The sequence below is a fragment of the Typopeltis vanoorti genome, chromosome 11, assembly GCF_054136105.1.
Source record: "Typopeltis vanoorti isolate ZY-2024b chromosome 11, IOZ_Tvanoo_1.0, whole genome shotgun sequence".
Lineage (NCBI taxonomy): Eukaryota > Metazoa > Arthropoda > Arachnida > Uropygi > Thelyphonidae > Typopeltis > Typopeltis vanoorti.
The window spans coordinates 80,490,608-80,507,956 of record NC_143559.1 but is presented as its reverse complement, the minus strand read 5'-3'; the positions used below and the strand labels follow the sequence as shown (position 1 = coordinate 80,507,956).

The following is a 17,349-nucleotide window of genomic DNA, read 5'->3' as shown; positions in this document are numbered from 1 at the left end:
AGTTTGTTATTTAAGATTCTGCTATATATTTTGTAACATGAATTTAGTATACTGATACCTCTATAGTTTTTAGGGTCATCTCTATTACCTTTTTTAAAGATAGGAATCACAATTGCTTTTTTCCATTCTATTGGGGGGGGGGGGGATACCAGTTGAATAAATTTTATTTAAAAATAATAAGAGTCTTTCTTTGAATCTTGTTCCTGCGTATTTATACAGTTCTGAAACTAGCTTATCTTCTCTAGGTGATTTTCCGTTTCTTGTTTCTTTCAGGCTGTCTAATTCTTCTTTAGTTATTTCCTTTTCATTTTTGTTAATTGTTTGCCAGTTGTTGTTTTTAAAATATTTGTCTGTCCACAATTCTGTGTAGTAATTTAGTAATTCTTCTAATTTCAATTCAGTGTTTAATTTTATGTTTTCTTTGGTATCTGCATTTAAGTGTTTCAAAATTTTATATACATTGGGTCTTATTATTATTATTATTAAACAAGACCTCATGGAGTCAAAGACTCATCTAGGAGGTCCTTTTATCTCACACACATCTCATCATACCGGGTCTTAAACACATTCAAACTCCTTGCAGACACCACACTCTCAGGCAAGGCATTCCTCTCCCTCTCCCTCTTTTATATAAATCATGTTCTAAATTAGAAACAAATTTGTTCGATGATTCTCTATGTCTTTTTCTGACTTCTCTTTTAGCTATGGCTCTTATGCTTTTATATTCTATTTCATCTTCTAATCTTTTACTGCTTAACCATTTGTGATAGGCTTCTTTTTTCTTTTTGATTATTTCTTTCATTGTATCATCCCGCTGTATTATAATAATAATAATAATAATAATTTTTATTATTATTTCATAATAATAAAGCAATGCACAGGTAACAGATAAGTATAATGTAACCAAACTGAGTTGTCATCGCATATCTTTAGTGGGTTATTGTTAAGATCGTGTTAATTTGACTGAGTCACTGCAGTTTAAATTAGGAATGTTTATCATAACTTCCAGATTCTTTCACAAGCTTCTCGGACATAGAGATTGGGTCAACTTTACTCTTCTTCCAACTTACTTGTGATTATCAAGGATAGCATACTCTGCAAGTATGATTTCTTATTACAGGAATTTCATATAAGATTTAAGTTCTTTAATTCTAATAGAGACTGTTTTAATAGTGTGTCCTAAATATGGAATATCATAACAGCTGGATACTCTGTGCACTCCGAAATAAAATTAAGACAATGCTTTGAGACAGAAATGGCTGATACGAGGTGCATTCAGAAAGTAAGGTTCATTCAGAATTTACTACCAAATTAGATATGGGAGAGGGGTCACACATGCATGATAGCATAGAATGATTCATTAGTTAGCTGTTGACCATTTTACTTTTGCCACATTATCATACTTTGTCTTCTAAGAATAATTAATAATGAATGCTGTGATAAAAAAAATCCTGCGTTTTAAGGTTTGTAGTATAATAGTTTTTGTTGGCAGAAAATAACAGTGCTGCAGAAATTCACTGATGATGAAGAGTGCAATGGCCAGCCAAGTGTGGTGACAGATGATTTTGTAGAAAAAGTGAACACGAAAATTTGTGAGAATTGTCGTTTCACAATTACGGAATTTTCTTTTGAATTCCCGGAATTCAAAAAATTCAAAACTCGCACCATACTGCCTCAAAACCACTGTCATTATTTCTCCCTCTGCATTTCTACCTTGTATAGTTGAACTCCACCTCCCTTTTTACTCTTTCCATCTTCACGAAAAACATCATACCCTTACATCTCTATTCCTGTCAGGATGTCTTCCTCACACAACCATGTCTTTCTTATTCCAACTATTTTTGGCTGAAGAAACTCAATCAATGTAACCGATTCATTTCGCTTGTTTATGATACTTCCAGCATTTGTATACAAACATAGCAGCTCATTTTTGGATTTATAACAAGTTTCACTGATACTAATTATTAGATGTGACTTCTCTATATTTTCCTTGAGCCTTTCTTTTTCTTCTTACTCATCCCAGAACCCTTTTCAAATCTAACTGTTTTCCCTACATCCCAGGTCATACCCTTCCCTTTTTGTCTACACATCCATTCACATCCTCTTGGACAATCAACCTTTCTCACACTATGCTTCCCTGTCTATGCTGAGTCTCCACGTTTCCCCTGTTTGTCTTGCACGCTTGTTTTCTCATTCCTTACACTCATCATTCTATCCACGTCTTCATTCATAAGTATTACTTCAATATCTCCTTCCTTACTCTCCTGCTCTTTAACATTGCTTCTTACTTGTTCAGATTCATTCTCATTACGCTCCCTTCCAGCTGCAGTCTCACAAATGACTCACATCAAAACCATTCATATACAGTCATCACTCTTATACAGCTCAATTCTTCCTTCAAACTCGTACCACATACAGTCATCACTCTTATACAGCTCAATTCTTCCTTCAAACTCATACCACACATTAACAAACTGCACTCCTTTCTCTTCACACATTTCTGCTAACATATCATTCATAATTTTTGCTCTCCACCTCATCTCTTCACTGTCATACTTGGGCAACACACTGACTACCTTTTCTACCACACTATTATCTTTTATCCTTCTCAACAACCTTCTGATATTGAATCTTACATTCTCCTTGTCCCTACTACCAACTCCTTTACTCCTCATATCCAATGCCACAATCACTATTTTTCACCTCCAGGAAAACAAACCTTGTGCATCTTCTCCTTTACCAACTCTAATAATTGAATCCCCATATAAAGCCATTTGTGGATTTTTTTTTTACCTTTTTCATACTCACATCCTTTGTTTTTGTCTTCTTCACTGCTCCATATATATCTACAGTTCTCTTCATTTCAGTCCTCAGCTTTCAAATCTTGCATCCTTTTTTCACTATCATTCACACTCACTATTTAATCGTCAGTCACACACACTTGTTCACTGTCAATCTCACTCATGTTTTTCGATGTCATTATTGTCCACTTTATCATTTATTTCACTCTGTTTTTAATGTTGGATAAATTATTACCTGCTTTATCGTCAATCAAACTTTTTTTCGTGCTATCGTTTCCACACACTGTCTAAACTTTCTCATAATCTTCAACTGCTGTGTCAGTTACAATGCTATGTTCCCTATTTGTATTTAAATTCATATTTAAGCAAGCCTCATGGTCTATCAGAATATTGCACTTCCTACATACCAAACTCATTCTTTTCTCTATTCAGCCTCTCCACATAAACATCTGTGACATCTCCACACATATACTTTCTACACTCATGGCACTGTACCATCTTTTAGAAATCTACTAATGGGGTGCACCCTGGGTCAAACTAAAGAGCTAGAGCAACTAGCAGTCAGATCATTGTGCAATCTCCTAACCATATTTACACATGGAAATAGAAATCTAACCACCTTATTTGCCTTTTGCACAGATCTACATAGTGGTGAATTGCGTTTCACCACTATGTTGTATCAGTGTGCTGAATTTAACGATTTTGTACATGTACTTAATTTAAAACTAAACTTTGCATACTTTGCTAACAAACAAGTGCATAACTTCTATCCCAACTCTTACACATAAAAGCACACTTGTTTACAATTAATTAGTCAAAAATTTGAGCAAAATGCCACCTGTTGTAAATTGGTAAAAGGGTCCATAGATGATTGACCAAAATAGTTTCTGATCTCTGGAATGTTGAATATGGGTGAGACAATACAATTTGTAGAGTCTGATGGATAGAGGAAGATGGATGATATGATAGAGACATACAAGTTAGTAAGGAGTTGTTATAGGATTAATGTTGAAGAGGTTTTTCATAAAATGGGGGAATAACATGAGTTATCCCTGTTGGAAGTTTTTTCATTTAGTAAATTTTTCACTTTATAAATGATATATTTAGTTTAATCCTTTATCCAAGTGTAAGCAAACAAAGTTTGCACCTGAAGTATAAGGAGATGTGCTTTGCATTATGGGAGATACTAAGGCAAGTGATGAGAACTTTTATCACCTTTACCACAAGTTTCCCCAATCCTGAAGATACTTCAGGCAAAACTTTGTTTGCTTATACTTGGATAAAGGATTAAACTAAGAGTCATCCCCGGAAGCTATATAAGGAGAGTGTGAGAGAAGGGGAATGCGAAGCAGGTCTATGGCATGGAGAATTGTGAATGTTTGGAATGCATTGTCTGAGAGCATGGTGCTTGCAGAGAATTTGAAGGTGTTTAAGAAAAGTATATGATGAGCTGTGTTTATGACAAAAGGGACCTCCAAATTAGTCTGTTATTCCATGGGGTCTTGGGATAATAATAATAAATTATTATTGTGATATAAAGGCTGAAAATAAGAAATTGTGTGCCAGATGAATCCTAAAAGTGTACTGACCAATGTTCATAAACAGCAACAGGTGGAATCAGCTCAATCTTTAGTGTTATGAAAACGAAGATGAACTTTTTTTTTTCATATTATAACTAGTGATGGAATGTGAATTTTGTAGACAAACACTGAGTCAAAACAACAATCAATGCACCATTCATCATCTGGCATCATGTGGCGCATTCATCATCTCTGAAAGCAAAAAATTCAAACAGACACCATCGGTCAAATAAATGATGGCCACTGTTTTCTGGGACAGAAAATGAATCTTCCTCATTGATTTTCTTCAGCAAAGAAGCACAATTAATAGTGATGCATATTTTGAAACACTGAAGAAGCCCAGATGAGCAGTTTGAAACACAAGACAAGTTATGCTGTTGTCAAGAATCATGCCTTTGCATGACAAATTCACAGCCACAATCTGTACTACCCAGTGACAACCTCTTGTTTTTTCTTATGAAGCACTGGCTCCCATCTCAGTGCCCTGAAAAAGATGAGAAACTGAAGAACTGCATCACTCAGTAGTTGAACTCACTGGTGGAAGACTTTTTTGATGCAGGTATGAAGAAGCTTGTGCCATGATATCAGAAATGCCTGGAAATCAATTGAGACTATTTGAAAAAATAAAGTATATATGTAGGCATTTTAGCTTATAATTTTAATTATTTATTTGTATGGGGTTTCCCATTTTCTCCCTAATCCCTTTGGTGGGTAAGTTGCATCCTCCTAATCAGGGATTAGGTATATATATATTTTATGACTGTAAATCTGTGTGTGTGTTTGTGGGGCCGGTTTGAAAAACCCAAGTTTTCAGGAGAAAAACCCCTCTACCTCCATATGAGACTGGCTAACTCACCTTTCAGTTGAAAGAGATCAGATAAAGGTTCCTCACATCATAGATGGGAATCAAACCAGGGTCTTTCCGACCAAAGGGCTTTGTCTATATCGATGATTAATTCTTGACCGGATCTTACTTTCTGGATATACTTCGTATTTTATAGGGAGGTGCTAATGTATTCTAAAATATGGGATTAGGTATATATATATATATATATATATATACCTAATCCCATATTTGGTTTTTTGTTGATTAAAAATTAATCAACAAAAACCAAAACAAAGATTAATATCAGGTTAACTGATACAAGTGTGAAAATTGGGAACCTTGAAATAGAAAAAGTGGAACAATTTAAATATTTAGAAGTAATGATCACAAGCCAACCAAATGAGATTTTAGTTTTTGAAAGGATTTTCCTTTCAAAAACTAAAATCAAATTCTCTACCCCCGTCGTAAATATTCAGGTTTCATATCTGTAATCATGTACAAATATGAGAAGCTGCTAGTCAACACCCATACACAGTTTGACTCCAAACACATTGAACTAACTTCTCTTCCCCTCTCTTCATTTCCTAAACCTTTGCTCTTTGGAACAGTCTTCCCTATACTGTTTCCCTAAATGATTACAACCTTCAGTCTTCAAGGAACATGTTAACAAATTCCTTTCTAACCCTTGCCCACACATGGCACTGCTATGTCATAGGTCTTGGGACCTTTCATTTGTGGGGCTGGTATTAAAAAAGATTGATGTAGAAAGACTTCAAACTGTAACTGAAAAGGAACAAATGTTCTCCCAACAAACACTTTGAATTAATTTTGTTGGATAAAAGCAAAGTCACATTTAGCCTCACTTCTCGGAATTAACTTAATTTTTATCCAGTCTAGAGGCAATCTAATTGAGTGATGTGTATTTTAACACAGGTGTAATTTGTTGTCTGGAGATGCTGGTTAGAAATCCAGCAAAATATAAGTATTTTCTTCTGGTGTTTATACCACGGAACACTGGTTATTAATAACTATTAACACCTAAGCCTGTATCTATACATATATCAATATTAACAAATTTCTCTTCACCTTTCTGCTATAGTAATCTATGTACTATGGGATTACCAAGAAATAAAAAAAGTCAGTGGACAGTTACTATCAACTGCTACAGTTACCTGAGACTAGTATTTACTTTGTATTAAAAATTGTTTTTAAAATTATCAAAAATACATGGATAAGAAATCTATTTGGAAACACATAACAGGTTTTCAATCAAACGTGTTAACAGTTAAATTTTCATTGAAAAAAAAAAAAGTGGAAAAATAATTATGTTTATCCTTACCATCTGCTGTGCCATGAACCACTAAGTACTTTTTGCCTTTAAAGTTTTCTGCTTTCCTCATCACATCTGACTTTTCATATCCAATAAGATTCACTTCATGTGCGGGTGACTGCATGTATCTTTCTGTATATACAGAATCTGTAATTTAACAACATTGGTGTTTATAAACTTGTAACAGAATACTACAATACAAAGTGATTTAAAAAAACGTTTCTGATTTCAGTATGTTTATAAAAGATTAAATGCTTAATACGACATGTGAGCATTTGTAATATCTTTTAAGTTCAGTACACTGTTTATCAATGCACACATTAACTGCAGATCCAGTTGTTTCATCACATGAAATACTGCACACACAACTTTATCAGAAACAGCAAAACAAAAGTTTTTTTACCTTTCAAGAGAGATAGGAAGCAGGGTACTTCAGTATTCATTTTAGAAATTATGGATTTTATAATCGTGTTATAAATAACTATTTTAATTTCCTCGACATTTTGACCTTCATAATAAGGTCATCATCTGGAGTATATACAAATATACAAGGACAAGCTGAGTTACATTTCACACAGTATGCTAAAGAGACAATGATTTGATTAACAGTTATTCTACTGGCATGACCTCTAGTGAAAATATAATATATTAAAAAAAAATTATATGTACCGTATTTGCCGGCATATAAAATGCACCGTCGTATAGGACTCACCCCCTTTTTTGTATACATTTTTTAGGAAAAAAACTTTATCACTGAATATTATAATGAATTTAGAGTATTTCAAATATAAAGTAATAAGAAGGTCTACTTTCAACAAATATCTAATCTAACTAGGAAAGGGTACCCACCTTTTAATTGTCAAAACCCAGAAATTCATCTCCAGAGCTAAATGAAGAGACACTTGAAACCTCTTCTAAATCAGAATCTGAGTCATCATACAACAAATTGTCCTCTGTACCATCCAGTGCATTACTAATTCCACACTTCTTAAATGATTTAACCACTGTCTCAGTTTTCACAGCATCTCGTGAAGCTCTGACCCACTCACAAACTTGCGAAATGCTAGGCCTCTTCCTTCTTCCTGATGGCGTAACCTCAAAATCTGAAGACTGCATCCAGCTGTTCCACTTCTCCTTCATAAATCCCTTAAATGGTTTATTAATACAGACATTTAAAGGCTGAAGCTGACTAGTTAGACCACCTGGAATTACAGCTAACTGAGTTTTCAATTCCTTGAGTTTATTTGTAACATCGTCTGTTCTATGAGAACGAAACTGATCCCATACTAGCATGGCAGGCTTCTTCAACAGTCCACCAGGGCGCCTAGACCAAATTTTATCTATCCATAACTTCATTCATCCTCCATCCATCCAGCCTTTTGCATGAACATGTACAAACACTCCTTTAAGCAGTTTTTCTTTGGGTAGCATCTTCCTTTTAAAAATCAATAGTGGCGGCAATTTTGTCCTATCAGCACAGCAGGATAAAACAACCGTGTAGTGAGTTTTTTCTTGCCCCAAAGTTTTAATAGTAACACTTTTAGTGCCTTTGGAACCTACAGTTTTGTTTGAGGGCACATCAAAAGTCATCGGAACCTCATCTGTGTTTCCTATTTGCGCAAGTTCAAAATGTTCCCATTTCCTTGCGTTAATCGAATCGATGAAATTCAATCATTTTTTTCTTCATATTCAGCTGGCATCTTTTGTGATATTTTTGTTTTAATCCGCATACATAGCTGGTTTCTCTTCATGAATCTTGAACACCATGATGTTGATCCAGTAAAGTTGGCGACTCCTCTGTTAGTGGCTATCGCTTTCGCTTGATGAATAATCATTTTTGTAGACACTGAAACTCCTGCTTTTCTGTGGTCAAAAATCCAAGTATTCAGTTCTGCCTCAAGTTCTGGCCCTTTTGCAGTTCCACTTCATAGGTTATGTTTACTGTGAGTCGCTTTTTTTTAAATCCTCTTCCTGATTCTGCCAAGTTCTTATCATTTTCTCAGTTGGGGTGGTCCAAAATGCCTGTTTCCATGTTCTTTAGCATACACAATCACACATAGCTTGTATGCAATATTGTAACAATGCTGACGTTTTTCAGCCATAATTTGCCAAGAAATTTATAGAAAATTTAACGGCAGAAATTTATCACTGGTCACAACTGCCACAACAATTGGAAAGTTTAAACAAACAGGACACAGCTGTGACTGTCGATGACAGTGCATGCGCATCCACTGAACTCTACGTCAGTTTCTCAAAGTGTGGTACGCATACCCCGGGGGGGGGGTACGTGAAAGGTCTTCAGGGGGGTCCATGGCAATTTTCGGCTATGCATTATTAACGCATAGAATAAATTCAATGTATCCGTGAAGTTTGAGATCGTAAAACATTCCTATTGTATCACTGAATAAGGTACAGAGACATCTGCAGGCTGTGCAATATGTTTCTCAAGAAACAGTGCAATTAGAGACAAATGGGATAAAAACGGCACTAACTATGAATCGCATATCCCCCCCTCCCACAGAAAATGCCGTATGACTCGAGCAAAATCATATGTTGCTGGTGCAACATATGGTTTGTTTGAGTGAACATGTTAAAATGAAGAAATATATAGCGAATGTGTTTCTGATATTATATAAGGAATTCGGTTGAAGAGAATTAGCATTTCAACTCAACTGTCGGCTTGTCTTTGTCATTTAGTAGCACGATCTTTTGTTAATACTGCACCAATCATATGAACGTGGATGTCTGAAGTTTGAGAAACACTGCTGGAATGCTCTCACACACTGCAAGGAAGCAATAAAGAAATTGCGTAACTCAGAACAGAGAAAATTTCCAGAAATGAAAATAATAAAAAACTAAGTAACAGCGTATAAGACGCACCCTGTTTTTCAGACCTATTTTCAAAGAAAAAAAGTGTCTTATATGGCGGCAAATACAGTATATATAATTTTTTATATATACAACAAAAAAAAAACAGTTAAAATTAACTATTTAGAACTACATTAAAGCTAAATTCTATTTAAGATAACATAAGAGAAACATTCTTTCTTATAGATAGTTTTCTTACAGAAGTCCTAATTTAACATGACAATTGTTATATTAGATTTAGGATTCTGGATTATCTGCAGTCCTGTTTATAGTTAACTCTTAGGGAGAAAGGTTCCATGGGTGGAATATGTGCCTTCCATATGCTTGGGACTTTTAGACCATCATCATTGTTCAAATTAGGGTGGTTGATAAGAATCTCACAGGCTTCCTTAAATTTACGTTCATACCATGTCTTGGTGTGATGTAAACAACTGGTGCTTTTACAGTCAATTCTATGTAAAGTGTTCAGGGCATGATCAGAAGGGCCAGCTTCGCCATAGTTATTATATTTAATGTGTCATTTATATTCTTTTTGTCTGATGGGAATTGTGCGTCCTGTTTCCCCTGTGTATGGTAGATTACAGGTGCAATAAATACAGTATACTCCAGGGTGGGCCAGCAGAGGGAGTGGGTCTTTGGATGAGTTGAGTAAGCTTTTTAATTTTGCAGGAGGTTGAAAGGTGGTTCAGGTTGTATTTCTGTCGTATGCTGTTCGTTTTTTTTTTTATGTTCCTTTAATGTAAGGAATGGTTATAGTTTTATTGCAGTCTGGTTTATCTTTATTTTTTATTGAGGTCTTGTAGAGAATTTTGTTAATAGTGTTTTGGCTGTAACCATTTTTTAGGAAAGTATTGCTGATAACTTTAAATTCATCTTTAACTGCTTGTTCATTGGAGCAAATCTTCAAAGCCCTGTTTTTCAGAGAATTAATGACACCTATTTTGAAAGTTTATTTTTCACTTGGTTAGAGTATAATAAATTTAGTTTAATCCTTTATCCAAGTGTGAGCAAACAAAGTTTGCGCCTGAAAGTATCTTCAGGACTGGGTTAAGGTGGTACAACACCAGGGCAACTCGTTGCAAAGGTGGAGCAAGCTACCAACACTGCTATCTCAGTATCTCCTATAATGCAAAACACATCTCCTTGCAGATATGTCTATTGTTATGCATTAAGGGAAGGGCCACTACCCAGACTAGTTTCGACCTTTATTGAGGTAGAATGGGAGTTCATGTCTCTCATCATAGGCCTTTGGAGAATAAAGCATGCTGAGGGTCAGCAAACAGTAAGAGAGGAGAATAATGAAAGATACAGTAAGATAGTAGGAGGTAAAAGAGGCCTCAGTCAACCTGTTTAGCCTTATTTGGCTAATTGGTCTGTGACACATACTCTCAATTTCTATTCAAAAAAAAAAAAAGAAAAGAAAATTTAACCATAAAAATTTTGACTAAAGTTCACTTATAAATTTATCCTTAATAATTTTGTCAGTTATCTATGACGGAGGTTGTTTTGAAAACAGTATTTTCAGTTAGAACTTTTTTTTTTTAATACATAAAAATTAAAGGACTTAAGGTCCGGTTAGTTGAACTGAATGGGAACAAAATAAGGAACTTACAGACCTGGAACCACTGGAACTTAGAATGGGGTAGAAGACTGGCCCGGGAGATGCCACTCACAAGGAGCAGCACCGCCTCGCAGTAAGCCTTCGCAGCCCGGGTTCTCAGATCTACCCCCCTTATTTGGAGTAAAGGAAACCGTGCCAGCGAAAGCTTTGTGGCGAGGAAGAACAGAGTGGTTGTTACTTTTCCTAGGGAGAGTTAGGTGGAGTTTTGGAGATACTAAAGAAATATACAGGGCTTGATGGGTCCCTGTATTAGAAAGCATGTTTTCGGTGGTTTGCAGTATTTGTTCACAAATTTAAAGTCGCCTAGTAGATGTCTCTCTCTTGCGCAAGAAATTTAGGAAGATAAAAAAAGAAACCTTTCCTTATTCTTGCGTACATTAAATTTGCATCCCATAGCTGGGATTTTTTCCGTACCTTCCAGATGGGATACTTTAAGACGTTAATTAAAAAAATGGCGAATTTTTGGGTCTTGTTGACTGGTGGCGGGAATTGCAGGTGTATGACCTCTTCTAGTGATAGCATCGGGATTCCCAGTGCTGTGCTCAGTCTTATTGAAGTCTCTTCAGTGGGAGCCAGGCCCAAGTGGAGACAAGTGGAGATATCAGGCAGAAGCATTAGCAGGTCATCTCCACCTATAGGAATTGCCAATTAGTGTGCCACCCTTTTTTAATAATTTACTCTGGATTTAGAGAAAGATGTTGCAAGTTTATTTTTCACTTGGTTAGAGTATAATAAATTTAGTTTAATCCTTTATCCAAGTGTGAGCAAACAAAGTTTGCACCTGAAAGTATCTTCAGGACTGGGTTAAGGTGGTACAACACCAGGGCAACTCGTTGCAAAGGTGGAGAAAGCTACCAACACTCTTATCTCAGTATCTCCTATAATGCAAAACTCATCTCTTTGCGGATATGTCTATTGTTATGCATTAAGGGAAGGGCCACTATCTAGACACAGATTAAACTAAATTTATTATACTCTAACCAAGTGAAAAATAAACTTTCAACATCTTTCTCTAAATCCAGAGTAAATTATTAAAAAAGGGTGGCACACCAATTGGCAATTCCTATAGGTGGAGATGACCTGCTAATGCTTCTGCCTGATATCTCCACTTGTCTCCACTTGGGCCTGGCTCCCACTGAAGAGATCTCAATAACTGGATTCCAGTAGCAGATTAGATGAACCAAAGAGAGAGCTTTATTCCTGCCACCCAGAACCTCTTCGTGTGGCTGATATTACAGCTCGGATTCAGATCACGCGAACGTATGAGAGAGCTCCAGGCTCACCTTCTACAGAAGTACCTCGGCGTTGGTAAGACCTTTTCTCTTATTATTGGCTCTTTTACCCATTCCTTCTGGTGTCTCTTCGCTTGTTGTGAGGGACACTGGGCGTTTCCCCGAATTCGTCCCCTTTGCCTCCACCCCTTCTACAGCCAGTAGTTAGGTTTTCCCCAACAATGCTGTTCTTTTCACCCAGAACTAGGACGCTTGGCATCAAGGTCAAGTGGCTCCCAGATGAGCAGACGTTAGTGAAAGCTCTGATTGATACAGTAGGGGCAGAAAACATATACGGTTTCACATCTTACTCAAAAGAAAGATTCCAAATTGTAGTCAAAAATGACCAAACAAGAAGCAAATTATTAGAGGGTTTTCCCTGTGCAGGACAAATGATTAAACCTTATTTAATAGGTAGTTTACGAAAAACGTTAAGAATAACTAGATTTCCCTTGGAATACCTGGAGAACGAAGACAATGTCAAGAAATTTTTTAGCCAATGGGGCGATATTATTAATATCAAAGCATTTGAACATCCAGATTACAAAGGCTGGAAAACAGGCGATGTTGAAGTACAGATGGATATGAAAAAGGAAGTTCCCAACTTCATTTTAGTGGGCCAAACAAGGGTCATGGTCAACTACCCGGGTGTTAAAAGATTATGTTTCCGATGTGACTCTGAGGGTGACCTAGGGGCAGAATGCCCAAAACTACAATGCAGAAATTGCAAATCAACAAAGCACAAAATAGCAAACTGCACAGAAGCTTGTCTTAAATGTGGGGACTTGACCCATAAAGTGGACATGTGCTCGCACAGAACACTCTCAGAAGCAGTTGGAGGGACCATAATACCGATCAGGGTTATACCCCTCGGTAAACCTGAGAGCAACAAACAGACAACACCCCCCCACCTTCCAAACACCAACATGGATATTAAAATTGCCACTTTAAACACCAGAGGTTTACGTAACCCCTTTGCACAAAGCACTGTCTGGAAGCTAATGTTAAGGTACAAAATTAATATCCTCTTGATTCAAGAAACCCATTTTTATATGCATTGGGACGTGGAGAACTTCTCAAGAAGCTACCCGGTCACCAGCTACTGGTGCTTTGGGGATGCTCACTCGCGAGGGGTGGAGATACTAATTCGCCCCCCCCAATCGCGGGGGGGGTTCTTCAACGTCCAGAAGGACGCCATGGGACGTCTAATAACGGCTGACTGGAAGTACGGTGGCCGTACCATCCGGCTTGCTGCAGTATACGCCCCGAACAGCCCACACCACAGAAGCGGTTTCTTCTCTGCCCTTGGAAACTACCTCTTGGGAGCAGAATACCTAATAGTAGCCGGGGACTAGAATTGTGTGGAAGACACATGTTTGGACAAAGTAGGCGGGAACGCAAACTCCGGAACCGGCGGAACCGCCGCTCTAAAAAGATGCTGTGTAAATTTTGATCTCATCGATGTCTGGAGGAGGAATAACCCATCGAAGGTAGAAACAACGTGGTGCCGCAGCCAGATATCGACGAGACTAGATAGGGTGTACGTGTCCCAAAACTTGGAACAGTATGTTCAAAGGACACGTCACACCACAGCACACAACATGTCAACAGACTACAAATTGGTCATTTTAAAAATTACATTCCCAGAGGTTATGGAAACAGCCAGAGGTCCTTGGAGGCTTCCTCCTACCTTTCCCAGTCTTTTTAGTGACCAGCTACAGAAACTCTGTGATGAATGGACAAACACCAACTGGCACTGGGAAAACTGGCTGCACTTTAAATGGCAGGCTAAGGAACTGTTTCAAAAATGTGGGCGCGAAAGGGTCTACCAACAATGTAAACGGCTGAGGGATCTCTACAGGGAACTCGGTTGGTACCGGTCAAGCGAACGGAGCGGAGTTCCCTGCAGACATCTTATCAGACAGGTAGAAATAGAGCTGCAGCAAGAGCGGCAGAGTAGAGTCGATGACCTCGACTTTCGCACGAGACTCTATCTCAGAAATTTGGAAACACCCTCCGCCGCATTTTACAATCAACAACGGGTGGCAGCAAACGATGAAAGAACGATTTACCAGATTGAGGAGAAAGGCCAGATTCTAAATTCAACCCATGAAATACTCCGTCATTTTCACCAGCAGTATCTCGGCATCTTCGCTGACCAGCAGGGCACGGATGACTTCAGTGAGTGGGACGTCAAACGTTTTCCCGAGCATCTTAGCGCCCTGCATGACAATCCAATAACTGCAGCTGAAATAAAAACTACGTGCAAAACAATGAAGACAAAAAAGACCCCAGGGCCAGACGGACTGGGGATAGAATTCTATAGATCTATCTGAGACTTTGTACTGCCAGCACTAGTGAAGATCTTTAACGAATTCCTCACTTCGGGAAACATCCCCGAGGAATTTGCTAAGAGCTATACAATTTTTATCTCCAAAAAAGACCGAGATCGGACCTTGTCAAATAACTGGTCCTTCTCCTTAACTAACCTAGACTATAAACTTTTCGTAAAAATTATCTTTACACGCATTAAGGGAGGAATAGAAAACATAATAACAAGTTCACAGGTCTATGGAATCCCAGGTAGATCTATGGAATTTAATCTCTTCCTGCTAAGAGACCTAGTCAGACTGGCCAAGGGAAAAAAATACCCCCTGGCACTTCTCTCCACCGACCTGGAAAGAGCGTTTGGCAGCGTCAGCCACATGTACTTACAGGACACCCTAAAAAAAGTAGGTATAGGCCCGAGATTCCGGCGTACAATTAAACATATGTACGCGGAGGCCTCGACACAACTGTCTATTAATTGGTTTCTGACAGAACCAATCCGTATAAAGAGAGGGGTTAGGCAAGGCTGCCCACTAAGCCCCCTTCTCTTCTCCCTAGCATTAGAACCCCTCATCAAAAGACTAGAGAACACCCCTGCAATTAATGGTATTCCACTGCCCCAAGTCTCCAGACAGTGCAAAATAATAGCATATGCAGATGCTGTAGTGGCCACACTCAGAGACTCTGAGTCTATCTGCAACTATCTTGACATACTGCAAAAATTCAGCATAGTCAGTGGTCTCCGAGTTAATGCACAAAAAATCAAAATCAAAAATTTCGGAAATTTCCATAACACCGGACTTCCCTACGGTTTAACGCTGCATACGCAGCCACTAACAATACTAGGAGTTCCCTTTTCTGAGTTGCTAGCTTTACCAGTTAAAAAACTACAGGAAATAAGTACGGAAAGGATAAGTCTGTTCAAACCGACCTTTTTCTCCTTTTATGGCAGAGCCACAGTGATAAAAACAATCATTACCCCAGTGCTGATGCACACAGTCAATATCACAGGCATCACACTGCTACAAGAAAACCAATTATCCAAAAAACTCATAGACTTCTTCTGGAATGAAAAAAAACATGAGGTTAAAAAACAATACCTGCAACTAAAACATGAAGAAGGGGGGTACGCTCTGCCTGACTTCAAAAGCTTGCTTTATGCAAATACATTCAAAACCGTACGGAAGGCCTTAAACTCAAACCATATTTCAGGCCTCCTAATTAGATATTTTATAGGACTTTTCCTCCCCCTCTTTGGAACCACGGACTATGCTGGACCCCGTGCAAGGGTTGTGCCCAAGTGGTACCGCACACTAGTAAAACCACTCACAGTACTTAGAGACAAAGGAACAGAAATCCTCACACACAAACCCAAAGCAGAATACTGGGATTTCTTCCAACTCTCCAGGCGTGATACACCAAACCTCAGGACCAACAATGAAATTCTCTTTAAAAACATCAAGAATAGCTGGGTACAGCCTTTTCATCGGGATCTGGCCTGGCGAATAGCTTATGGGCAGCTCCCGGTGAAATAGGTTAAATATAGATACGTACCCAGTCCGTGCGATCCCTTTTGTGATGTCTGCCGGGGCGTGGAAATGGTGGAGCATTTCTTTTATTTTTGCCCACCAGTCCAACGCGTCTGGCAAAGACTGAGCACAGCACTGGGAATCCCGATGCTATCACTAGAAGAGGTCATACACCTGCAATTCCCGCCACCAGTCAACAAGACCCAAAAATTCGCCATTTTTTTAATTAACGTCTTAAAGTATCCCATCTGGAAGGTACGGAAAAAATCCCAGCTATGGGATGCAAATTTAATGTACGCAAGAATAAGGAAAGGTTTCTTTTTTTATCTTCCTAAATTTCTTGCGCAAGAGAGAGACATCTACTAGGCGACTTTAAATTTGTGAACAAATACTGCAAACCACCGAAAACATGCTTTCTAATACAGGGACCCATCAAGCCCTGTATATTTCTTTAGTATCTCCAAAACTCCATCTAACTCTCCCTAGGAAAAGTAACAACCACTCTGTTCTTCCTCGCCACAAAGCTTTCGCTGGCACGGTTTCCTTTACTCCAAATAAGGGGGGTAGATCTGAGAACCCAGGCTGCGAAGGCTTACTGCGAGGCGGTGCTGCTCCTTGTGAGCGGCATCTCCCGGGCCAGTCTTCTACCCCATTCTAAGTTCCAGTGGTACCAGGTCTGTAAGTTGCTTATTTTGTTCCCATTCAGTTCAACTAACCGGACCTTAAGTCCTTTAATTTTTATGTATTTAAAAAAAAAAAAAAAAGTTCTAACTGAAAATACCGTTTTCAAAACAGGGTCAACGGGCCTCCATCATAGATAACTGACAAAATTATTAAGGATAAATTTATAAGTGAACTTTAGTCAAAATTTTTATGGTTAAATTTTCTTTTTTTTTTTTGAACAGATAAATAGAGAATATGTATCACAGACCAATTAGCCAAATAAGGCTAAACAGGTTGACTAAGGTCTCTTTTACCTCCTACTATCCTACTCTATCTTTCATTATTCTCCTCTCTTACTGTTTGCTGACCCTCAGCATGCTTTATTCTCCAAAGGCCTATGATGAGAGACATGAACTCCCATTCTACCTCAATAAAGGTCGAAACTAGTCTGGGTAGTGGCCCTTCCCTTAATGCATAACAATAGACATATCCGCAAGGAGATGTGTTTTGCATTATAGGAGATACTGAGATA

At 38.0% G+C, this 17,349-nt stretch overlaps 1 protein-coding gene across 2 annotated transcripts in view; it reads right to left on the bottom strand.

Annotated features, from left to right (window-relative positions):
* LOC150101779 (dipeptidyl peptidase 4-like) overlaps nt 1-17,349 on the bottom strand; it is a 576,437-nt gene that overhangs the window by 16,117 nt on the left and 542,971 nt on the right. For both annotated transcript variants that reach the window (XM_090400235.1, XM_090400236.1), the window contains exon 19: nt 6,547-6,684. In XM_090400235.1, the coding sequence (XP_090256361.1) occupies nt 6,547-6,684 (138 nt within the window). The remainder of the gene's footprint in view (nt 1-6,546; nt 6,685-17,349) is intronic.